The following is a 26,316-nucleotide window of genomic DNA, read 5'->3' on the forward strand; positions in this document are numbered from 1 at the left end:
TGGTTGTGAGGCGACAGTGCTAGCCACTACACCACCATACAGCCCTGAAAGTGTGTTCACCTCATGCAAACAACTGATTTTCAGCTGGCGCATGCGCAAAGGGTAATCCTCAATGAAACATATTTATTTTGAGTTGATATGCGCACCATCTAACCTAAATAAATCTAATAAATGAAAGTATTCATACATTTTGTGTTCCACCCATTAAATATAAATATCTATTTTTGTAATTGATTTATTTAAATGTATCAAACAATATTTAAATGTGTCACCTCTAAGAAGGGCTTGAATCGTTTTTGTGAGTGTAACCTAGATAAATCTAATAAATGAAAGTATTCCTACATGTTGTGTTACACCCATTCAATATAAATATCTTCGTTTTGTAATTGATTTATTTAAATATATCAAACAATATTTAAATGTGTCACCTCTAAGAAGGGCTTGAATAGTTTTTTTTAGTGTAAGAGGGCAATACAGATCCGTATCAGACCAGCTAGGAGGGCAATACGTGGCTGGCATGACGCCCATTAGCCAATCAGAACGCTTGTACTGTTGTTGCTATATAATAATTCATCTTTATTCATAAAGAAAATGTAAGCTAGCGGTCTGATGCTGCCCAGAGGAAACGCAGGTCGAGGACAGCATCATCAGTGTATTGCTGCTAATGCTTCAACTCATTCAGAATTTTTTTTTGGCATTGGGTGCCCTTTTTTTTGGTTTGAGCACCTGCCCCCCAAAATGTCTGTGCACGTGCCTGGTCTCAGTACAGTCTGACTGGAAATTACAGCATCTCGTAAAATGACTCAACGTTCCTCCGCCTACGCTTCGTTATGTGGAAGTTGATCAAGCCCACGAGAGGGCTGAGTAGGCTTGTGGTTTCTGTGTTAAAGGTGGCACGACAATGCCTGTAAGCTTCCCTGTTTATCGTTAACCTATTGTTATTATCTATTATTAGATCTATTTGTGTCATTATTATTCGTATTATTTATTATTATTTGTTAATTTTATTATTGCAGCCCTGAGACATATCCGCAGAGTGCTTTCAGGCGGTAACAAAACAGAAAGTAGACTCGACCAGACAAAGTCAAAGACATTTGGAGCAACATGTTGTAGCCTATGCTGTTGCGCTGGACACACGCACAGTCCGCAGTCTGCGGTCATACCGATGCTCCTAAACGGCTGTCCTGATGTTCTTCGGGACGTCATCATTTGGGCTTTCGTTAACTTGAAGGCAGGAAATAAAGCGCGCGCCTCCGCTACTGGCACATCGTGCGCAACAGGGAAGTAAACCTAACCTATTTTCTCCGTGGCATAACAGTTGTCCGGGCTGAGCTGCTCGGTGCTCTTAGTGGATTTCTCCTCGGTTAAAACATTATAACGCCAGTAACGATCCAGCTTTTCAGGGACAAACGTCATCCTTAAAGTGATGGAGGCAGGACATGCTCAGTAGGTTATTCGGACTGGCGGAGTACTTGTGAGACAGAAGACAACAGAGCATGTTCCAATGTTTTGAATCTATATTTAACTAAAGGTAAGTGTATGTTTTACTGTACAGATATGATGATGTTAAACACTGCAGCCTGTAGCTGAGGAGGTCTGTTGAGAGAACAGTGCTGAGTTAATGAGTGTTTTCTGGCTCTGTTTTGGTAACAGAAAAACAACTGTTGCATGATGCATGTCGGCCTGACATACAGGCTTAGTGCTTCAGTTATGCAAAACCACGTATATGATTATGTCCAGGTTGTACTGTTAGCTATAGAGAGCTAATTTACTGTATGTGGTCTTCGGCAGGTTGTTACACATGTGTGGCCTGATATCAATACAAATATGCAGCAAGCACTTCTGTACAACACTGTACAGCAAAATAAAACACAATAGCGATACAATACAACACATTGCAAATAGAAATGTCAAAAGTAGCAGATATGAATAAACAATGAGAGTGCAGGAGATGAGGTATGATTGCTTCGTCTATGTTTAAGGATAATCTCTTAGTGACCTCTCTTAACTCCGTCACTGTTCTCGTAGTGGGTGGTTCGGACTGAGAAGTCCGTACAATACAACACAGTCCCCTAATCTTTGTCTGGTATTTCCCAAAAAATGTACGATGTCGTAATGAAACAATCTTTACCAATTTAGTCTCACACTCCACGCTCTGTGGTTCATTGTTTATTGTTCCTAAAAAGCATGTACAGCTTGGCAGTATCAAATTATGTTCTGTATCAGCATGTTCCAGCTTGAATTTAAACACAAGACTTGTTTTATTGGCTCCATAAATCAATCAAATGGAAACTTGTTCTCTGTATTTTCTGGAGCTTTGGGACCCCATTGAAAACAAACACAACTACGAAGGCTTGAACAATGTTCGGGTCTGCAGTCGAAGTGTGTACGGACCGTCCAGCTGGCAGTACAGTGAGACTATTGAGATAACATTTGTCAACCATCTTTTTTAAATATTTACATATGCAGGGGGAATGAATATGATTGGGCATGAGGGCAGGGAAGTCTTGACTTATTTGTTCTGTTGTATGTTTTGGTCTTTTCATGAGATTTGTTGATATTAAGACAAATATAGAATAACGCCAGTCTTAAATGCCAGTGTGGTGTTTTCTGAAAGGGAGTGGATTTGTTTCCACTGTAAATAAAAAATCCAGTGACATTGAATAATCCGACGTAATGTTCTTTTCCTCCTTTAACTGTGCAGCCCTCTCTGACCATGGCCCAGTGGACACACATGTCTCAGATGTTACAGGGCCTGACTGACGACACTATCAACAACCTCTACCCCCCAAACGCCTTCCCCATTGAAGTCAGACATTTTTTAGCTGAGTGGATTGAGAGACAACCATGGTATGACTCAAACACATGTGCACACATATTTTACACCGACATACACATGCACGTGCACACAAAGAGTGACACTAAGATGCATGTATATATGCAGCGTCTGGATTCATGCATGTGCGTATGTTTACATGCACATACTGCACATGAATGGGCAAGTATTTATGTGTGTGAGTGTGTGTGTGTGTGTGTGTGTGTGTTCATAGGGACGACTTTGTGCTGGAAAAAGAGGAGTCGGAGAGCCAAGCCCAGGCTCTGTTGGACCAGACCATCAGCATGCTGCAATCAATCTCTCAGCAGAATGCCAACGTGGTGGACCGGATGAAGCTAATGCAGATCAGCAGGAACATGGTAGGGGAACTGTGTCCCAGAGTAGGAATTAAGTTTCACCCTGGATCCCTGACAGGCTTCAATAATCTATTATAATAAGCACAATAATGCTAAGCAGCTGTCGATGGTTGCAGCAGGTTAAAGTGACTATTAACGCTGGAACCAAAGACAGGAAGAGGGTCTTTTCATGTGTAGGAAAACATTGTGCCTCTCATGAGAAACGTCTGTGGAGCTGGAGAGATGGTGAGAACTGTCCACAACTTACAAGTGCTTCCAAATACAAAATAAAAGCCTAACTTACATTCCACTGAACGCAAGATACGAAAGAAAAAAGGTGAATTCGGAATCTTTGGAGATTTGTGTTGCCAGTAAAAATGTATCGGCATTAACTGAATAAACCACTGCATGCTAGTTGCTACAGTGACATTATGGACTGTTTTAAAAATGTGATAAGATACGTTCTTGATTCACAGACCATGTTTCAGCAGCAGCCTCTACAATTTGCAGTGATGGTCAGGGACATCCTCACAAAGGAGAGGGTTCTGCTGGGCACGGTAAGATCTTTTAACAGATATAGTCTGCCCATAACCTAATAAGCTGTCTTATCTTGTTATACCACTTCGTGAGCATGATCTCAGAGTGTATATTATAGAGTTGATATCATTACAATTATATAACCACAGAGGGGAAATGCATGCATACTACTTTGCAGGAAATAGTCTGACAAAGTCACTTAACTGTGGTTTTGAAATACAAATATTATATTTCCAGATTTGGAGACATTGAAACTTGTCTGAAAAGATTATGACTATTTAATCAAAGTATGCTGTGTTAACAGACAGCAGTTTGAAATCAGAAGAAGATGAAGCACTGACGCTGTAAGTGTATTAAGTGCTTTTCCATGTTTTTAGCCCAATCAGATGCCCAGCCCTCCACAGTTCCAACAGCATCCGAATAGAGAGTCCTCGTTCCGCAGCATGCAGGATGTAGACCACCTGGTTCTGAAGGTGCTAGATGTCCAGGACATCCGACAAAAGATACACCAGCTGCAAGAAGAGCTCAACTGGGAGAGGCAGAACTATGAGGATTTACAAGGTATGAGACACAAACACGCACAAACACAAGGTAGACTGTATTTTCTATGTCAGTTTTGTTTCTGTCGGCTCTTGTCAGGCCTGCCCTGTGTGTCTGATGCTCACGTGCTGGACTGTTTCATCAGATTTATTAAGAGGTTTTAATGTGTTTTTCCCCTTGTTCTTGGAACTGTCATTGTTCCTGAATTCAAAATAACACCAATCTTGTCAAATGGATGACTCACTGAGCTTTGCTTTCTTGTTTCTTGTCAGAAAAATGGTAATTTGTCTTTTCTAGTCAGGTGTTGAGAAAAGTTGTCACTCACAATTTGTTTGTCTGCTTGTTCATTTATTGGACTCAAAATATGATGTTATGTATTGTTTGAACAGGGCCAATTCAACAGAACGGACTGGCTCCAACACAGTCAGACATTCTGAAACTCCAGAATCACCTCCAGCAGCTGGAGTACAACGTGAAGGCAATGGCCAGGGTGAGCTGGGCTTCAGCTGCATGTAGCAACAACATTACTGGGGCCGTAGAGGGATATTAGTTTATTTTTTTACATCGATGCCTAAAGAAATTAAAGCTGCACATTATCAAAACACTGTAAACAAACCACAGCTGAAACTAGTGTTGAAACACAAATGACAGCAAACAGTTTAAAAATGTTGATTCATAATTTTGAGTGAATAATCAAATGAAAAGATAAATATGTGTAGATTCCAACCACTCTAGTATTAGAATGTGCAGCTTTTCCCTATTTATTATCATCTAACAATTCAAAAACTCTTTTTTCAAATGTTGTCCAATCAAAATAAACAACAATTGGACAATAACCTTAAGCTTTAAGGAATTTCAGAAGGTTCAAATGTCCATCCATCCATTCATTCATTCTCATCCGCTTATTCCGGTATGTGCATGATTGACATGCAAACGCATCTGTGTGTGCCCGTGTAACATGTTTGGCTGTTGGTTGTTGTAGAAGCGTTTACAGCTGCTGAAGGAGTGTGTGGACTGTCTGGACCAGTGTCAGACCCAACTGATCAGCAGGCTGAAGGCGTGGAGGTGGGATCAGCACAAGGCCACCATCGGACAACCATTTGATGACAACCTCAGCCTCCTGCAGACCAGGTAAGGTGCACCCCACTCCACTTATGGCCTTTTCTATTGACTGCGTCCCTTTCTTTCTTGCTCCCTCACTGTCTTTCCATATCTTTTCTGTTAGGTGTGAGCAGTTGCTCGGTGTAAATGGAAAGCTGAGAGAGGAGTTGATGCTGATAGGGGAACCGATCCCAGAGCTCCAGGAAAGGCTTAAGAAACTTCTCCAGGTTCTGATTCAAAGGTAGCACAGCGCAATGTTTGCTGATATTTATTTATTTTTATTTTTTAAATGGAGAACTGTGAAAACTGTGTTAAACTCAAACATTTCATTCCACAATAGCATCATAAATGACTTCCTTGCAAACATCTTTTAAAACTGGTAGATCTTTTTCCTCCCTGTCTCCTTCAGCTCTCTTGTAGTGGTCAAGCATCCCCCTCAGGTCATTAAGACGCAGTCAAAGTTCTCCACAACAGTGCGATATCTGTTGGGGGAAAAAGTCGCTCCTGGGAAGCCGGTGGTGCTGAAGGCGCAAATCATTAATGAACTGCAGGCCAGGAACCTGGGCAGTGGACCTGGGTGAGTCATACACACAGCACAACATTGAGGACTGCACAGTATCAGGCAAGAGGAATGTACTGTAATTAGTGCATATCGCTTACTGGTTATTATGAAAGTAGCAGTAATATGTAGTAAATAGACATTTATTTACAAAGTAACCAAAGAGAACAGAGCGAACGTGTAAAGTCAGTCATCAGTGATCAGTCAGCCAAGGAAGAGAGAACTCCATGTCAAGGTCGAGCCAGCAAAGAGGACGCAAGGCCATGATTTAATTCAGTGGTATATTTTTAAATGTGCCACGAACAGAGGTTTTCTATTTCAAAAAGTAGCATTGAGGATCTATTGGCAGAAATGTTTTCATGAGTGTATAAATCAACTGAAACTTAGAATAAGTATATTTTCAATATCTTAGAATAAACCCTTTATATCTGCCGTTTGCCCGGCCGTATTTCTAAAGTACCGTAACATCTATTTGTGAATTTGTGATATTGTACGTCATGCATGGCAATACTGGTTGTTGTTTAGTGTATGATAAACCACAGTTGTCAAACTATTAAAGTTTAACACTTCAGATTGGGTGCACTTAAGGTACTTAAACTTACTAATACAAGATAAAAATGTATATTGAATCTGCAGTGATAATGTTGGGGAACTGATCAACAATGCAGCCGTCCTAGAACACAACACATCCAGCAAAAGCACATATGCCACCTTCAGGAATATGGTATGTACCGCTCTAGATTTCTCAACCTAGATTATATCATTAAATCTTCACTAATTTAAACTTATTTTGGTGTCGCAGTCTATCAAGAAGATCAAGAGAGCCGACAGAAAGGGATCAGAATCTGTGACAGAAGAGAAATTTGCTCTCCTTTTCTCCACGGAGATCACCATCACAGGCTGTGACACTCCCTACAGGATACAGGTCTGCCCCGGTTAATTGTTCTGCCTGTTCTTTAACTGATTGTTGTAGTGAGAAGGTGTTTATTTAGGCTTGATGATGATGGGTTTCCCCCCAGTATCACATTGAACACAGTTTAATGCGTTCAATGTTCTTGCATACCATTCTTCAGCACATTAGCTTTGTGAAGGCCATCCGCTACACGGGGTGTTTAATGGACTCAGAAGTTCATTCAGGGAGCGACTCAGGATGCCTCAGTGTTGCACTGAACGACTCGGATGGTCTCTTTTTCCAGCAGCAGTTTGATTATTTAATGAACACCTTTAGGTTTATTTAGATTTAGATTTAGCATCTTTCTGATGGTCATGTTTTATGGGTCATCTTCTGGTTTTGTTTGTTCCTTGTGGTGTGTTTCTTGTCTGTTGTGTCTATTGTTGTCTGTGTGGCTTGTTGGTGGCAAATGAGTTTCCCCACTTGGGATTAATAAAGTTTTCTAATCTAGTCTAATCTAAATGGAAACAGCAGTGATACACTGAGGCTGACAACTATGTGGTCACACAACTTACAAATTCTGTCATGATTATAGATGATCTCAATGCCGGTGGTTGTCATTGTTCATGGTAGTCAGGACAACAACGCTCTGGCCACCATCATATGGGACTGCGCTTTTTCCGAACCGGTAAGTATAAGACATTTGTATTTCTCTGCTGTTGCTTTCAAGTTCCATCACATTTAAGTCTCTCCTATCACTGATGCAGTTTGTCTTTTTTTAGCTATTGTGAACACTGCAACTCCATTTTAGTCAGAAAACTCATGAGTAATAGATTGTTATGTAAATGTAGTCTTTGTTCAGCATTAATGTGTGGTGCCTAGTCTCTATTGTCATTAGTTCATCTTTGTAGGAATGTTCTGCAATTGTTTAGATTTTAAGTGGAATTCAATAAAACTAGAACTTCTCAATAATAGGTTAAATTAGCCAATTAACATCAAATGGCTCATTGTAAGTCATCCATAATAGTGAACAAGCGAGCTCAATAACAGGACCCGAATCTCTATTCCGAATCTCTTTCACATGCAAAATCTAACAGGACAAAATATTGCTATTGGAAGTATTGACCAATCATGTAAATTGATCATGTATAGTCATTATGCAACAATGCAGTGGTAGTCCATTTGCAAGAGAAGAAAAACATGACAAAACAAAAACAGTAGGACATTCTTGGAGTACATATTTTGGAATTTGCATCATAAGGAATGTAAACAGAAACTACAAAAACAAGTATCTGTGCAGATAAGGCTTTAATCAAAAGTGTACATCAGGAAAACATTGTCCATCGACTTTGATTATGTTTTGGCACCAAGCATCATGATGTAAACACAGAGTCCACCTCCTTCCATCCTTCCGTGTGGAGAGCAACGGACTCAGAAAGCAACACGTCGCCTCTCAACTCCAAACTCACATCTTAAGTGGCAAATTGTCTGCAGTGGTTTTTAATCAGTTCCACTTCAGAATCAGAATCAGAATCAGAATCAGAAACAGTTTTATTGCCAGGAATGTTTTCACAAACAAACGAGGAATTTTTTTTGGTGGAAGGTGCAACATTTGGACATGACAAACAAACAACAATCAACACGACAGAAAGACAACAAATAATGTGAAGTGTTTGGGTGTGTGCTTCAAGTGGTGTGTTTTAGTTAAAGTGCATGTTAAAGTGACGTGTGTGGAGGAGGGAAGAAGAAGGAGGAGGGAGGAGGAGTGAGGAGGAGGAAGAGGAAGGAGCGGGAAGAAGGAGGAGAGAGGAAGGTGGAAGAAGAGGTGGTAGTCCTGGGGGTGACAGTCAGTCAGTCCCGGGGTCCATTGATGAGCCCGACCGCCGTCGGGAAAAAGCTTTTGGTGTGGCGGGTGGTCTTGGTCATGATGGACCGCAGCCTCCTCCCCGAGGGGAGGGACTCGAACAGGGAGTGTCCAGGGTGGGAGGGGTCAGCGACAATCTTTCCGGCCCGCTTCAGTGACCTGGAAGTGAACAGGACCTGGAGGGAAGGCAGATTGCAGCCGATAACCCTCTCGGCCGAGCGGATGATGCTCTGCAGCCTGCACTTGTCTTTGGCTGTGGCTGCAGGGTGCCAGACGGTGATGGAGGAGCAGATGATGGACTCAACGATGGCCGTGTAGAATTGTACCATCATTCTCCCTGGCAGGTTGAATTTCCTCAGCTGCCTCAGGAAGAACATCCTCTGCTGGGCCTTCTTGGTGATGGAGCGGATGTTCAGCTCCCACTTGAGGTCCTGGGAGATGATGGAGCCCAGGAAGCGGTAGGACTCCACAGCGTCGACGGGGGAGTCACACAGGATGAGAGGGGCGGGTGGGGCTGCATTCCTCCTGAAATCCACAACCATCTCCACTGTCTTTAGAGCGTTGAGCTCCAGGTTGTTCTGGCTGCACCAGGTCACCAGGTGGTCAGTCTCCCACCTGTAGGCGGTCTCGTCCCCACCAGAGATGAGTCCAATGAGGGTGGTGTCATCCGCGAACTTTAGGAGCTTGACGGACTGGTGACTGGAGGTGCAGCTGTTGGTGTACAGGGAGAACAGCAGAGGGGAGAGAACACAGCCTTGGGGGGAACCCGTGCTGGTGGTCCGGGAGCCTGAGACGTGTAGTTGTCCTGCTTTGAAACGTGTTGATCAATTGAGTTTTCCTTAAAGGTAATATTATAGGAAAATGATCGCTGAGCAAGGTGACCGTCATGTTTACATCTGTGTGAGTGGACCCAAACTGCAGAGAAGATGAAGGAAAGTGAGAAACAAAGTCCCACGACCTGACACTGACAACAAGAAAACACACAGACTAAATACACATGTAAACTAGAATGGGCACTCGGTAGAGCGCATACCTTCGCATATCACAAGATTGGGCATTGAATTATGAACATTGTGGCATTAGTTGCATGCCAATTGGACACAAATGTATCGTGCTTTGGTAAAAAAAAGATGTTGACCTTTCCATGACCTTGACCTTTGACCCGATTGATCCCAACATCTAATCAAATGGTCCCTGGATAATAACCAATCATCCCACCAAATTCCATGTGATTCAAGAACATTTGACCTATTCATGACCTTTGACCTTGACCTTTGACCCGACCGATCCCAAAATCTAATCAACTGGTCCCCGGATAATAAACAATCATCCCACCAAATTTCATGCGATTCGGTTCAATACTTTTTGAGTTCTTGACCTTGACCTTTGACCCGATCGATCCCAAAATCTAATCAACTGGTCCCCGGATAATAAACAATCATCCCACCAAATTTCATGCGATTCGGTTCAATAACACGCATACAAATAAATAAATAAATACACGGCGATCAAAACATAACCTTCCGGCATTTTCAATGCGAAGGTAATAATCTACTAGTGACACACAGGCTTGGTGTAAAACAGGCAGGAAAATGACAAGAAGTAAAACTAAAGAAAAAAAACAAGAGGCAAGGAACTTGAAAATAAAATTGGAACTAAACTAAACTCAAGACCATGTCTACGTCCCTAACACCAATATAAAATATCATCCTCTTCTGGAGACCTGAGTTTTCACAAAACCTATTCCACACGTATAGCAGTTCATCAGTACCAACGCATGTCTTCTGGTTTATGTATCAGACATTATATTGTATGCAGCTTTATCGGTTGAATGTGCACTCAAGCACTTTGGGCCTTGACAAGATTGCTCTCTCTTTGTCAATCTTAATGTTGACTGCAAATAGTCTAATGTGGTCGATAAGAAATACATATATTTTTTTAAATGCCTTTCTTTTTTTATTATTACTCTGGCTATGACATCATTGTGAATGCACATCAGTATTCTTATCACATCAGCGTATTTGTTGTGGTCATCAGGACAGAGTGCCATTCATGGTGCCGGAGCGAGTGCCGTGGAAGATGATGTACAATACCCTCAACAGTAAATTCACAGCTGAGGTCAAGACGACGCACAATCTAGACCAGTACAACCAGCACTTCTTGGCCCAGAAGATATTCGATAAGCCTGACTTTGCCGAAGACTTCAGCAACATTTTGGTGTCCTGGACACAGTTTAACAAGGTACACACGGGTGCATGTCCTCTCGCACACATACGCAGGCTATCATTCACTCAAGTCTCACAGTGCAGCTTCAATCTTACAGGAGGTTCTCCCGGGCCGACCCTTCACTTTCTGGCAGTGGTTTGAGGGAGTTATGGAGCTGACCAAGAAGCACCTGAACAACTACTGGAGCGAAGGGTGGGGGACTCACCTTGCTATATTATATATTAAATGTTAGCAACCTGCCGCAGTCTGTTAGTAATGAAATGTTTGGTTCCACTAGGTTGATATTTGGTTTCATTGGAAAGCAGCATCTCCACCTGATTCTCAAAGACAGGCCCAACGGGACCTTCTTGCTTCGCTTTAGTGACTCTGAGATCGGAGGCATCACCATTGCATATGTGTCCGCTACTGAGAGTAAGTGTTGGTGTGGTTTTAAAGTTGATGAAGCAAAGGTGCACACAGTAAATTCAGTGTCGGCATGGTGAAAAGCCTTTTCACCATGCCGACACTGAATTTACTGTGTGATTGCCCTTTTCAGAAAAGGGCAATCATACATCTATCTGTTACATTTGTTATTTGTATGTGAAGGAATGGCAGGACTTAATTTAATAATTGATAACTGATGATACCCCATTTTGTGTGGTAGGGTGTATTAAAACAATTAATTAAGACCCTTGAAATATATATGGACATCGTTTTTAAAGAATTTATTCCATTGTTGGATGTTTACTTGGCCCTTTATTTTTGCGCTCTTTTGCAATACATTCTGGACTCCCCCTGATCCGCAGAGAAAGGCTGAGCTGTTTTAAGATATAGTTTTATGAAGTTGACTGCCGTTGGTTGTGACCACAGGGCGGATGGCTGTCGCTGCATATCTGTAATATTGCATCATAAGATGTACAACTTGCGGAAGAAGTTAAACAAGATTTATTGCCAACTGCTGCCACGCTGTGATTATGACTAAGAGTACGTTGCTTCATATGATTATTTCTGTGAGACCTTAGATTATAATCGGTGTAACAACACAACTTGCATGCAGATTTGTGTAAATGCAGTAAACTGACATTAATGTGCTTTATTTAAGCTACTAAGGTCTCACACACACACACACACACACACACTGACACATCAAACTTTCTTTTACTTCTAGATGGAGGACAGAAAATCCAGAACATCCAGCCCTTCACCAAGAGAGATCTTGAGATCCGCAGCCTTGGAGACCGCATCCGGGACATAAACCACATAACATACCTGTATCCTGAATTTCCGAAACATGAAGTTTTCAAAAAATTCTACACAGGTAATTGTCTTCATCTCAGATTTATGGCCTGAAGCTCAGGTGGAAACGGAGAACTAACAGATTGAGTTCTTTCTCTCACTGCTATTGTTTGATACAGAGCCTCAACCATCACCCGGCGGGGGCTATATCCCTGTGTCTCTCCTTACCAAAGTTGGCACGTAAGGGACTGTTTTACAAATAAACAATGTCATTTTCAAGGAGCATGTCATGTTTGAATGTTTTTGTGTTTGTGTGCAGGGAAGATAACTTAGACACCAGCCCAGCGCCACCACCCCTCGCTGAAAGCCCTCACAGTGCTGTTGGCTTCCCCGTGTAAGTGTCACGCCGACTTAATCCTCTCTTTCACTTCATCTCATACAACCAACTCGTTGTCATCAATTCTCTACTACTGGCAACTGTTACACTGTGTTTATGTCTGCACATTTATATTAATATTTGATTACTAGTTTGACCATTTTTGAAGCCCAAACTGTAAGAGGCAGTCAAATGTTATGTGCATATAAAAAGTTGAACTGTAAAACCAATGAAAGTATACCAACGGTATTTGTGTTATTATTAAAGGTGTATAAGTAAAAGCCTTTATTCTTAATCACACTTAATGCTACAAATTGTCCTAATGCAGCCTCAAAGTTGGCTCACAAAGTCTCATAAAAGCGTTATAACAGATTAATTATAATTATTCCATTCCAAGTTTACATATTTTAGAAAGATTTAATCAAATGGCAAGCACCCATTCTATATTATTCCATAGCATTAAATACTTGGTATCTTTCAAAACTTGACCGAAATGAAAAGTAAGATTCTGGTGTGAACATTGCTTCACACAGTTTAAAATGATAAACCCGCAAAGGTGTTTCCTTCAGTAGGGCTGCATAAGAACTAGTCTTGAGGAAATATTAATGTGATGCATTCTAGTGCCGATTTGAAATATTGTCAAAAAGTTACGTGTAAATAATAAGGCTTATGATTTTTTGTATTATTGGTTTTAAGTTATTTTTGTCTATTACTGTTTCTTTAACCCTTGTGTTGCCTTCGGGTCATTTTGACCCGATTCAATATTTAACCCTCCTGTCGCCTTCGGGTCAATTTGACCCGATTCAATGTTTAATGTCGGTGTTCTTTCGGGAGTCAACAAAGAAACATTAAGTACCTCACACTTAAACTTGGAAAACAATATTAATTCTAATAATTTTCTGGAGATTTTAATAGCTGGGGTCATATTGACCTCAAGGGTAAAATATGTTCGTAAATATAAAGGTAACAGGAGGGTTAAACATTGAATCGGGTCATATTGACCCGAAGGCGACAGGAGGGTGAAACATTGAATCGGATCAAATTGACCCGAAGGCAACACAAGGGTTAAGGCATCAGTTCCTGCAGCCTTTCAGCCCGCATGTTGTTTTTACACGAAGGTCATTATGTGTATGTCTCTGTCTTCTAGTTGTGCAGATGATATGGAACTAGATTTTGACACAATCCTCGAGACTCTGAGTCATTAGGAGGAATTACCATCAAAGTTGGTTTTGGGTGCTCAGCAGACATCGGATGAAGACCGGAGCCAAAATCATCCGTCTTACCTTCAGATGAAAGGAGCACCATGGCTCACACAGACTTCCATCCTACGGATTCCTCTACTTTTGAGTAAAAACAAATCGAGCTGGTACTATGTTGCATAGGAAATTATTTTAAGGACAAAGTCAAACTGAGACCAAATGAAACGTGCTGTCCTCCTTGTTTTGCACCTCTTTAGGTTTGTTGATGTTGTTCTCCGCTCAGTGGACAGTCACCGCCGCGAAGTTGTCCTCTGGCCTTTTTGCATGTTTTACAAGAGGAAAGCACACCTGGGTGTTTTTTCCATATGGTATATAATCCTTCGCTATGATGGCTACACCTCTGCTATAGTATATCGTACACTCGATCTTACATTAACTCACAGAATGCATGGGAACGACTTCATAGCTCAGCCAATGTCATGGCCTCACCTGTTTTGTATAAAGTGTGGATTCGGAACATGAGAGGAACAATAAGCTTTTTCATTACTGTTGACTGTTACTATATTGATGGACACTCACAATATAGCAGATGGGATGATGATGATGATGATGATGATGATGATGATAATGATGGTGGTGGTAGGAAATGCTTATATTATTTTTGACTACTTAAAGTGGCATTACTACTTATTATACTGCATTATTTAAAACCGATCTGCTGTCAAAAAATCACAAAAAGGATCATCTTGTTTTGCAGATGATTTTTTGATGAACGATTTCGGTCAGTGTCAAACTTATTGACAAAAAACATATTTCCTCTAACTGCGAACTAGTTTTTTGGGAGTTAAATGCTTTTAGTATGAAGCCACAGCAGTAGAAAATGTTTGGTTTGCACCCAGTTTGTAATGCTACAAATACATAAACATTGCAATACTTTCATCAGTGGGCAATAGGCAAAATAAATATTGTGTTACCTCATTTTACGATATTATTAGGCTACTTTAAAGACTCAAGTATGTATTTTTCTGTGACATGTTTATATTTTTAAAGCTTTCATTCACGTGTTGTTCCTTTTCTCAACTAATTGTCCAAATTTAAAAACAATATTGGTATCTGTGTCCAGTCTTTGGTGTGATACAAATCATAAATATAGAGAAAGTAGCCTTAATGATAAACAGTATATTTCCATACCACTATTCCTATGTAAATTTCTAATTCCCATTTTACATTATTTTATTTATGTGTGGAGTTTAACATTAACATATTAATGTGTCATTTAAATATTTTTTTTATCTGTTTGATAAAAAAAATATGAAAGGGATATATAATAGAGTGATTACTGTTGCAGTTAATAATAGGAAACATTACAGGAGACAACAGGATCTTTGTTTTGTGGAAGCTCTAAATCTTGCTCTGATGTTAGCAGCTTGTACTGAGAGCTGCATGTATATCAAAATGAATCTTCCTAATTAACCAACTTTTGGTTTAATGAGAAGCTTTGCACCACCTACCATCACTGTCAGCGTTGTGCATGCATACATATATTAGTGGGTTAGACTTACCATATTGCATGTATGTTGTTAACCTTTTATATCTTGTGGATTCTCTTGAAAAACACCCTCAGTCTACTACTACAATCATATATCTTTCAACTGATGATAAATAAAATCTCATTTTTTTCTCAAAATATATTATTTACAAGAAGTGAGTTATCTCCATTAAGTCAATATCTGATATCACGGCTGTCTGTGGCAATATTTTAGACGCTGCTGAAAAAGGAATATGTCTTACACGCAGCTGCAGACTGGATTGTAACGTTCACTGCCCCTCTGCCGTCACAGAAATAACCTCATCTGATTTGCAAAATGTTTATGGAAATAGTTACATAGTTTAGTTCTCAGAGGTGTCACAGCCTTTTTGATATATGCAAATCTACCTGTCCTGTTCTAAACCATCTATTTAAATGACATCTTTTTCCGCAGTCAGTCTTAAAGAAAAGAGACAAAGAAATGATTGGAAACATAAGAATGTTCTAATTGTTTTTGACATAAAAATAATAAATCAATGGCATTGTGATTGGGAACCTATGTCTTGTACCATAAAGGCTGTCTATTGAAAGAAAGCATATTGGTGTATAGCGTAAATGGCATTACTTCCATAATCCATCAGCCAAAGAGGAGACATTTCATAACTAGCATATTATATTTTCTATCCATTCAATTTCAACAATCATGAAATGATTTCTTTTTTTAAAGAAAGGAAACTTTACGCTGTACATCACACAGCTTTTCCATTAGAACACAAATTCTAATTTTAACATGCCATTAAAATGAAATTCTACTCAACCACTGCCAGGGAAATCACACTGAAAATAAAGGTTATGTCGAGGATGCAGAAAGAGAATCAGCTTACATGTCTGGTTCAAGAACTGCTTTAGGGAAATCTTTTGAAATGCTAACTCCTCTCAGTGCCCCGTCCCGTCCTTCCATCCCAGCAGCTTTCGATGTCCCCTCATTAGAGCAGAACTAAACGGCTGCCGCGTAAACAAAGGGAGGAGATAGGGCGAGTGAAGGAGGGATGGAAGAGAGAGGGGACGCCAGGCTAATGTAGAACTTCAAAGTTTATTATCTCTTGTTTAGATTGTATGAAAAAAAAGTTGTACATTTATCACCCTGTACAAACACACTAAACCTCACGGTGACCTTCTCTCTTCTCCCAAGTATCAGAGGGGGGCTTGTCGGAAAGCTCAGCGCAGAGGAGAAGGCACCAGGTGTTTGCCAACACCAGCAACAAGCCACCACACCTCATGCACTTTCATTTCTAACTTCGAGTTGTGTCAAACAACACAACTCACGAGAAAACGCTTGTTCCTCATGACATCTTGTCAGGTTTGCTTTCTTTGTTTTTCCATGGCAGACATGCAAATCTAAAAGCAAACCAACTATCACACACCTGTACATGAATCTGTGATGAGCGCTGCTCTAAAAGGAAAGCTCATGTCAGAAAAGTAAATACAAATGTAACCCAACACAAATACTGTATAAGTTATCTAAACTGCAGAAAAACAGTTTTTACCATTTCAAGTGTCTGCGATTGTAACTTCAATGAAGACTGAGCTCAGAAACGACCAGATAGTTTTGGGTTTATTTTAATATGAATATGAATGTGTGCGCGTCACAATATGAGACACCATCTCTAAACTGAATGAATTTGGCATTAAGATTTGACTCGAAGGCATACATTATGTTCATCTGATATAAAAGAGGGATCGCTCTAAACATGGAATCTGTTGAACTTTTGCAGTCCCAGTAAGGGTGTGGAAAAGGCCACATCTGTTTGTATGATTAATAAAAAGTAATGATACAGACAAAGGATTGTGGCAATGAAAAGAGAAAAATTAAAATGATGAATTAAAACAAGCACACATGCACACACATGCACAGAGACATGCATGCACACCCACTCTGTCTCACACAAACACACATTCAACAACAACAAAAAGAATGTGAGCCAAATAAATACTGTTAAATACAATACGGACATGTAATTTACCCAAGTTCATTAAACAAAGCTAAACAAAGGGCGAGATCCAAATGGAAAAGCATGCAGGAATCCAGTGCTCTACTGTAGTTTCACTCCGAGCGGACTACAGATTAGGGAGAAAAACAGAAAGATAGAGAAAGTGAAAGAAGGATAGCGACAGAAGCCCATGTCCTGAGCAGTTATAGCCACTTGGTCAGCCAGGAGTGACGGACTCCCCACACCGCAGGGCACAGGGTGCTTTCTTCAGGGTCAAGTCTTCTTCTAACCCTCCATCTTTATCCTGCAGTCCAACAGGGAGGAAGAGGAGGAGGAAGGTTGGATAGAAGTGAAATCAGGCGAGATGGTCGGGGCTCTGGGTTCCCCTTCCCTGCAATTCAGTTAGTCCAGTTCTGGATGCAGATCAAGGATAGCAAAGGTGTTTGGAATCTGTGTTAGCATGTGTGGATGCGGAGAGGAGGTATGAGCACAGAACGGCCGGGTTGGTTGAGGATGGACCGGGAACTGAGGGTGCAGATTGAGGGGTGGGGGTGTCAGAAAGCTAATCTTCTTCAGGCTTATAGGGCCTGTGTCTTGAGCTCGATCGGGTCTCCCCTGGCCTCCTGCTGGGCCTCAGCCTCTGGGGTCCGGATGCCCTTCAGTGTGGCGAGCCTCTCAGAGAGGCTGCGCACACGGGGGAACAGTATGAAGTCGTACAGCACAGCGCCCAAGGCACCACCAATCATGGGTCCCACCCAGAAGACCTGTCAGAAACAGAACATACAACGTTTGAAGAAGTCACCTCACTATGGTTTGCAAGACTTTGAAGTGTCACAAGATTCACATATCTGATCATCTTACCCAGTGGTTGGTAAAATTCCTGACCAGGACAGCAGGGGCAAAGGACCTGGCTGGGTTCATTCCTGCTCCAGTGTAGTACATCTATGTGAAAGACAGAGAGTAGATCAGGGTTAAGACTGCACATGTGACCAGACACTATGGTGAGGATTTTGAATGGACCCAGTGAGTCGTTTCAAATCCCCCCCGGTTGGTTTTTACCCCGAGAAGATGCCCCATGAGCACAGAGAAACCGATGGCAAGGGCAGCAGAGCCCAGGCGTCCATTGCGCCTCTCATCAGTCACAGCAAAGATGCAGACGACAAGCTGCAGGGTGAGGAAGACCTCCATGGTGGTGGCCATGCCCAGGCTGATGCCAGGCTGCAGCTGAAAGATGAAATGCATGATGTGAGTGTATAAAGTAACACACATTGGAATGATTTTAGGTTTTGTCTCACAAAATGAAATTGTAATGTAAGTTTTTCTTGAATTGTTTTGCAGTGAATGACCTTTCTGAATGTAAAACTTGTCAGGTTAAATATTTACATTTCTTTTCAAAACAGAGTTGGCAATGTTGTTCTGTGGGCATTGTGCAATTTATAGTTGATTATCTGAATATTCAACAGCCAGTGTATTCAGTATGCAGGAGTCAGAGCCAGTCAGCTTACTTCCTGTATTGTACGTAATATTCCAGTCTTACCGTGTTGAGGGCTAGGTTTCCTCTCATGTTGGTGGGCGTGACCCCATACAGCACGGCAGCACCAGCCAGTGCTCCAAGACACTGGGCCACGATGTAGAAGAAAGCACGGAACAGAGACATCTGGGAGCCAATCAGGTAGGCAAAGGTAACAGCTGGGTTGATGTGTCCTCCACTGATGTGGCCAATGGACTGGATCAGGGTGGCAGCCGCCAGCCCAAAGCAAAAGGCAACATGGAGAACATTGTGGGGCCCAGTGGTCCAGCGGAGGGCTGCCCCCAGCCCAAAGAATACAAAGAACATGGTACCATAGAACTCGGCAAACACAGCCCGCCAGAAGGACATGGACCTGAACTCCCACATGGTGGCAAAAGGTCAAATAGCAACTTCTAAACAATGGAGGGATAAAAGGTCAACACAAATTAGATGCTGTTTCTCCACAATAAATGATTGTGTTAAAAAAAGAGTAAAAGCACAAAGGTAATGCTAAAAAAAATAGTTGTCAAACTAAAAAAGACCTCGCTATAGCTAAATGCAACAACACCTAAACTGCTCAACATATAACTCGTATGCACCTGTGGTAAATCTGCTTTGGATTTCTGTTATCGAGAGCTCCTGAGTGGAGCAATAGGCCAGTCTCTGTGCATCTATGTGCCAACCCCGCTGGTCGTTAGTCGAAGAACATAGAAAGACAAACGTTAAGCATGTCCTGCAGACATTCAGCCTCTTTACCAGAGCATGGGGAGCTCAGAGGCCTTTTTATAACACCCTAGGGACCACAGCAGCCCTGCTAGTCCCAGGGGAGGGGCCAGCAAACAATACTACAAATCAAAACAAAATAATGTAACCCTTCTCCTGCCTTGACCTGCCTCTGTCTGCTCATTGTAGAAATTACTCAAAGTCTGGACTCATGGAATTTTTTAAGGTCCAGAAATAATCAAGCTGGTAATTGCTTATAACTTGTTCCTGTAGAAAAGCTCTCCATGTACTGCAGTTTTACTGCAGAGCACTTTTGAAATCATGAATTGAGGCTGAGTGTATGCTTGAGGTTGAAGGATAAGTAAACTAAATGTATCATACTTTGGAACATCTTTTATTTCTTTGATTTCAAGTCTGGTTTTGCTGGACCAGGTGTTGATCTTGTCCCACTAACAGTTTGGTTGACGCATTAAAACAAAAAAATTCATCATTCATAACAGCACTGGTTGATGAGCATGTGGGCATGAGGCAGGTAGACCCTGAGTGATGGTATGGCGTGCAGTGGGAGTTTGGCTTGAATTCAACAACATTTGAACTCTTACAAGCACAGAATAATGTAATTATATTGTCCAACTTTCACTATTTGTATACGTCATTAACTTTAATTAAAGCTGTGAAGACAAAGCATGAGTAATGAGCTGTGGCAGCAGAACTGATAAGGCACAGTTTTACTTTGTGTGTGTGTGTGTGTGATGGCGGGTTCGGAGGCTCAGGTCGGATAAAGCGGTGGAAAATCCACGGTTGTAGAGGAAGAGGGGAGAGCAGGCCTAGCATTGAGCTTCTGCACTGGAGCATCATGCTGACCAGGGCAGCCAGAGGGATGGCCGCAGCCCTCTGAAAGGATTATGCTGAGCTCACCGCTTTTCTCCTTTCATGCATAGAGACAAAACGCTGGCAGTAACAGTTTCTGCTGGCTTCTATGATCTGTGTGTCTTGCCATCACTGTTGAATCTGTGAGCTCCCTTGTCCATGGGACAGAGTGGCTATATGTTTATTTACCTCTGCACTTACTCTCCAGAGTTGTTTTTTGTTGAAGAATGTACAAAAATAGCCAGCAGAGACTTTTATTTCTCTAAATTTGTCGGTCACTTGGGAAGTTGAGATTTCTCGTATTAATTTCACAGCAGCCTGACATTTGGACTTTTTATCCACCTCAAAACATGAAAAACATGATGATAAAAATGTACCACCATCATATAATGAACAATAATGGTTGTTGCTGGAGAATAAAAAACGTTTTTGTTATCAATGTTGATACTGTTGTCCTGATTCTGACAGTGTATTAGTTTGTCGGTTGGTGCACCTCTATTGTGAGGGGTATTATGTCCCTCTCATGACTCCCCCGCCAGTGGTAGGCCACCTTTTGCTAAATTAAGCCCACCGTTTAGTTTTAGGGGAGGATGTTAAAAAGGTGCTTGCATTGTATTTTCCTGTTCCCTGGACACAGACTGCTGACACTCACATAATAACATGCAGCCTCTAAATATCTCACACGAGAGGCTCTGCACTCGACACACAGTGGTGAGACCAGGTATTGCAGAGCACGAGATGAAGGACTCACGTGAAGAATTAACAATGCTAGACTTAAAATGTGTATCCCAGCAGGGGATATTTAGGTTATTATTCCTTCAAATGATCCATTTATATAACAACCTTTTATAACATTCTTATTACCATGAATAATATATGGCCTTTAGACTGATAATGTGTCTTAATAATAAATCCAATGAGCATCTTTGCTAATTATTTTCAAGGAAGTATGTATTGCAGTTGCAAAATCCCATACAACATGAACACAAAAAGGAACTCTATTAGTGGGGTCGTATAAGGCTCAGTCATTTCAAATTCGTGTTAAAGTTTGGTTTTCACTTCCAAGTTGAAGTTTAGGGTCTACAGAAAAATTTGAGTCCGAGTGTCAAACACACAGATGAAAAATGGCCTCTAGGGGGCGCCGCAAAATATGTAAACTGCTACAACTTTTGATTAGATTATCCAATTTTAACATATGAGGTATGTATGGATTCAGAATTAAAAGGAGAAACAGGTATACCAAGCATTTGGTGACCAGATAAAAATAAATACACTTTTAGCCCAAAATATTACATGGACACAAGCGAAATTATGCTTTTTTTGGAGATAAAGTCTGGAAATGTCCTCAAAGTTGCTATGACAAGAGCAGTACAACAACTTCAAAAAGAATGTGCTGGACTCACATGACACACCACTGACAGCTCCGATCAAGCGAAACAACTTGATGTTGTTCCATGAGAAGAAAACACGCAAGAAGACAGCAGCTAAACTGAGGATGCAGCACTTCAAACGTCATGGAGAGCTTTATGGGAAAGCTTTCATTGTGCTGGAAAGCCGGAGGGAATTTGGAAGATTTTTCTGCCACGAGTCTTCGCCATACCCACCTGCATTGTCATCGAAGGATCCCTCAACTCCTGTACGAAATCAGATTTGTTGTTTTACATCCTGGGGAATCCTAAGAGTGGAGGAATATCTGACAGTGAGGAGATAGTTGCACCAGATCTTTATGATTTCATTGTCATTGATGGTGGAGCACTTATCCATTCACTGCCTGGCACGACTGTCCAAGGAAGACCTTTGAGTCCTACTTCGACAAGGTGTCTGCCCAAGAGTTCAACGTGACCAGAAAAGATCAACACAGTGGACATCGTCTGGGACCAGTATCGTGCTTTGACAATCAAAGGAGGAACAAGAGAAAAGCGAGGATCAGGCACCCGACAACATCTCTAGCACTGCCAAAGTCCCAAGAGATTGGCAGGCATTTCTGGCAAATGAGGATAATAAGACAGAACTGTTTTCATTCCTGTCAACTGCGCTTGTAACAAATGGACAGTTCCCAGATGACAAAGATGTCTACATAACAGCAGATGATTGCGTCCACCATGTTGGAAACAGTCCTCCAATGGATCGCTGCAACCACGAGGGAAGCTGACGTGTCCTAGTGCATCTTCTCCATGCCCTCCAAACAGCATCAGTTGGGATGGTCTATACTGGAGACACAGATGTTGTCGTAATCCTGCTGAGTAATTTCCATCATATCAAGGCTTTGAATGCAACTGCAGAAATCTGGATCTGCTTCAAAACTGGAAAGACATCAAGAATGATCTCCTGAACACTCTCCACAAAACTGGGCACAGAAACATGTAAAGCCATGGCTCTCTTCCACGCATTCACGGGATCAGACAGCACATCTTCTTTCAAGTTCAGGGTAGCGATCCTGCTGCAAATTGATGCACGAAGTTCCACACTTGACAGAGGAGTTCGCAACCATCATTGAGACTCCATTCCAAACCTCTCCAAGGCTGAAAGAAGTTGCAGTAAACTTTGTCTGTAGGCTGTACTCCAGTGAATCAAATGAGGAAAATGATGTTGATCTTCTTGAATGAGGCTATTCTCACAGAAGACGAGGGATGTTGAAAGAATCCCCAACAATGGATGCTTTGGATCTACATCTCAAAAGGGTGTCTTCCAAGCAAGCATCTGGACAACAGCCCACATGTATGCACCTGTATGGATTTGAGTACTATATAATCACAAAAAAACCATGCATTTATGTATTCATTCATTTAGGTCTATAATGCCTGACAACAACCCCACTGACCATGGGTGGAAAGAAGAGGACAGCAAACTTCTTCCCATTTGGACTACGATACCACTTGCCAAAGCGTGTTACAACTAGATGTGAAGTGTGGTTGTACAAGTACTGTACAAGTCGACCTGCCAGTTCTCGGTGCAAGTGCATGAAGGCGAAGTTAAGTGCACATGTCAGAACTTCTAAGACTGACATAGAATAAATCAAAGAAGTAAATTATAGTTATCATTGTAGAGTGAAGTTCTCAGAATAAATGTTAGCCCTATGGTCCTCTGTTCATTTTTTGAATGCCAGAAAAACTATTGTTTATCTTCTTATTGTTATTGATTTACTTTCTTCCAGATATAAAGTTCTTTTGTGAAAATTTCTTGTGAATAAAATGATGGCTTGTTGGCTTGTTGGCTTGATTGATTGATTGATTGATTGACTGACTGAAAAAAGTTGAGACACCTGATCCTAAATCAATACATAGAAAGTTCATGGCTGTTACTACATTTTGCGGCGCCTAGGGCATAGAATAGAAGAGTGAGGAGCATTTCAATTTCAGTTTAATCACCACACAGTCTTGACTTGTGAAATAACATTAAAAAGTAAAATTCCTTAGCAACTGTGAGGATATTTTCAGACTTTATCTTTAAAAAAGCATAATTTCGCTTGTGTCCATGTAATATTTTGGGCTAAAAGTGTATTTATTTTTATCTGGTCACCAAATGCTTAGCATACCAGTTTCTCCTTTTAATTCTGAATCCATACATACCTCATTTGTTAAATTTGGTTAATCTAATCAAAAGTTGTAGCAGTTTACATATTTTGCGGCGCCCCCTAGAGGCCATTTTTTATCTGTGTGTTTGACACTCGGACTCAAATTTTTCTATAGACCCTAAACTTCAACTTAGAAGTGAAAACCAAACTTTAACACCAATTTGAAATGACTGAGAAAAATTACACATGCATCCGACCCCACTATATAGCTTTCAGGAAGGAATTTTAAGCTTTCATTTTCTTTCTCGGTATAAAAGTACAGAGATGGGAATCCCTGAAAAACCCTGTGACGTTAGAGAGAAGTGAGAGCAGAGTGCTGCGGAACTTTAGCACGACACAGTAGTCACAGAGGAACACTTCACATGTTACGGGAATTGGTCGAAGAGGAGGGGTGTTTTAAAGAGCTATCAATAATAATGGTATTGTGTAATTGTCCCTCCTTTCTATCTTGCACTGGGAAGAGATTCCTGCCTGAACATGTTTCAATGTAGAAGATGAGACGAAATCTACTCAACCTAAGTTAATATGTGGGGATTTTGTAGCCTGAGTTAGACAGGTGGGTATTTTGCAACATTGAGTCTTTTTGGAAAGAAATTCCCTTTGGGTTCGGATTGCAGCTCAATAAAGAAACACGTTGAATGGAAACCGATGGAACAGATGGATGATTTTTTTCAGACCACATTCCAACAACAATAGCAAATAAATCCTTCCTTAGAGAATACTGTAGCGACCCTGGGTCAGGAACGCTACGAGACGTAGATGGCTTATAGGGTGTTTATTCAAGGAACATAGAACAAGCTACTGTTGGCCGTAGCCTACGCCAAAACCACAGCAAAACGCCGTGAAAACCTCCAAACCAGCTTCACGTCTGCTCCGGGTCATAGCTCTGCTCCGAACGAGTCGTAACACAACACCACACACACAACAACATCGCTGTCCAATCACAGACACGCCTCCCAGCTACCAGCTCGTGAGGCGTTCACTTACATCCGGAACATAACATTTATAACATAACATTCCCTCAGTCCGTTACAATACTTAACCTCATTGAGTTGAAGTCCTACTTCAATACTAAGGCTTTACATTAAATATAATTGAAGCTGCTACAATGTTTTGTACGCTGGCATAGATAAACTAACTAATATTTGTAAAGGTATGGTTATATGCTAAATGTGTACCACTGCAAAACAAGCTGGTCATTATAAGCATAGGTCTATTTTAAATCATTGTTAAATATTGTAGTTGTTGGCATACATTAGAAAACCCATTTCAAGCAGAACTCCTGCCTTTTAAATTAACAGACAAAATAAGTGCATTTTACAATACAAACATTAAAAGGAGAACATGTTGAGTAAATAATTCTACTCTTTTGAAAAATAGACATTTGAAGTTGTTTTCTTCATTAGAAATCCCAATGCTCAATACATTGACTGACATTGCAAAAACCCCAAAACAGAGAGAAGGTGTAAGACATCAGCACATCTCATTACAGTAATGTCATCAACATGACATTTCATTTGAAACGAAAAATCAGCTTAGATTGTCAGTAGCCTATCTGGATTGCACAAGTTTTTTCCATTTTATATTTTCCCCAAGACTTACATCTCTACTGTTTCTGCTCTTAAATCCCCTCGTCGTTCCACGATATTGATATATGTTATAAAGCTGTGCTGCCTGGCAAAAACATTAGAAGTGACACCTAAATAGTAAACTCTCGTTCAGGATAGAACCGTTGCTGTCTGACCAAACATCGCGTGATGTTTATTATCGTGACGTGATTTCCCCAGCCTGTAGCGGGCGTGTGCCACGGACCGAAGACGTCAGAGACAATTCTAGAAAGAAAGTGAGCTGCCTGTCTCCCAGAGCGGCACAACAGCGCCACCACCAGTCCCGCTCCTTCAGAGACAGTGTGGAAACTCACACCATCTCATGATTAAGAGACTACCTGACAGTTATACGAATACAGTCATACATGTATTTAATTATGTCTATACGTGTTTAATAGCAGGCTTCCTTCAGTCTTTTAATCTGATATGTGTTGTGTGGAAATAAGATCCACACTGTGGATAATTGAAATGTATAAAGAGGTGAATGTAGCCTACACAATTATTATGAGCAAAATGCACTCATCAAGCTTGCTACCCAATGCAGATAAATGGCCATTGTGTGTTATACTGTTATAAACTATTTGTCAAGAAACTCATTTTAAATATGTTGTATTGAGTGGTAGGCCTACAGCAGTGCATCATATGTCTTGCCTGTACAATCTTAATTAGTTAAGTAGTAACTATAATGACAAAAAAAATTCTTAAGTACAATACCTGCGCCTGGAACTGGCAGGTAACAAAAATATCTAGTAAAATACTACTACCTCAAATTAAAGGCAGGGTATGCTTTTCTTCAAAAACATTTTGGATATTTTTGTTGAAATTCTCATTAC

General features: G+C 41.0%; 2 protein-coding genes across 3 annotated transcripts; one reads left to right on the forward strand and one right to left on the reverse strand.

Annotated features, from left to right (window-relative positions):
• The first annotated feature begins 889 nt into the window (after positions 1 to 889).
• On the forward strand, positions 890 to 15,756 carry stat6 (signal transducer and activator of transcription 6, interleukin-4 induced). Of its 2 annotated transcripts, none has more exons than XM_056422611.1 (19): positions 890 to 1,531; positions 2,705 to 2,850; positions 3,051 to 3,195; positions 3,663 to 3,728; positions 4,086 to 4,269; positions 4,638 to 4,738; positions 5,231 to 5,379; positions 5,474 to 5,590; positions 5,759 to 5,926; positions 6,545 to 6,632; positions 6,711 to 6,833; positions 7,396 to 7,488; positions 10,702 to 10,905; positions 10,988 to 11,082; positions 11,168 to 11,301; positions 12,038 to 12,187; positions 12,285 to 12,345; positions 12,425 to 12,499; positions 13,629 to 15,756. In XM_056422611.1, the coding sequence occupies exons 2-19, from the start codon at positions 2,717 to 2,719 to the stop codon at positions 13,684 to 13,686; spliced, it is 2,145 nt and encodes a 714-aa protein (XP_056278586.1). In that variant the 5' UTR covers positions 890 to 1,531; positions 2,705 to 2,716; the 3' UTR covers positions 13,687 to 15,756. The 2 variants fall into 2 exon arrangements, with proteins under 2 accessions (XP_056278586.1, XP_056278585.1); XM_056422610.1 differs by having other exon boundaries at positions 891 to 1,531; positions 3,648 to 3,728.
• Positions 15,757 to 16,287: 531 nt separating this feature from the next.
• Positions 16,288 to 19,480, reverse strand: mipa (major intrinsic protein of lens fiber a). Its single transcript, XM_056422612.1, has 4 exons — positions 18,737 to 19,480; positions 18,259 to 18,423; positions 18,061 to 18,141; positions 16,288 to 17,963 (listed from the first exon to the last, which is right to left on the reverse strand). Exons 1-4 carry the CDS (start codon positions 19,094 to 19,096, stop codon positions 17,778 to 17,780), a joined length of 792 nt encoding a protein of 263 aa, XP_056278587.1. The 5' UTR covers positions 19,097 to 19,480; the 3' UTR covers positions 16,288 to 17,777.
• Positions 19,481 to 26,316: the final 6,836 nt, after the last annotated feature.

This window comes from Pseudoliparis swirei, chromosome 9, assembly GCF_029220125.1.
Source record: "Pseudoliparis swirei isolate HS2019 ecotype Mariana Trench chromosome 9, NWPU_hadal_v1, whole genome shotgun sequence".
Lineage (NCBI taxonomy): Eukaryota > Metazoa > Chordata > Actinopteri > Perciformes > Liparidae > Pseudoliparis > Pseudoliparis swirei.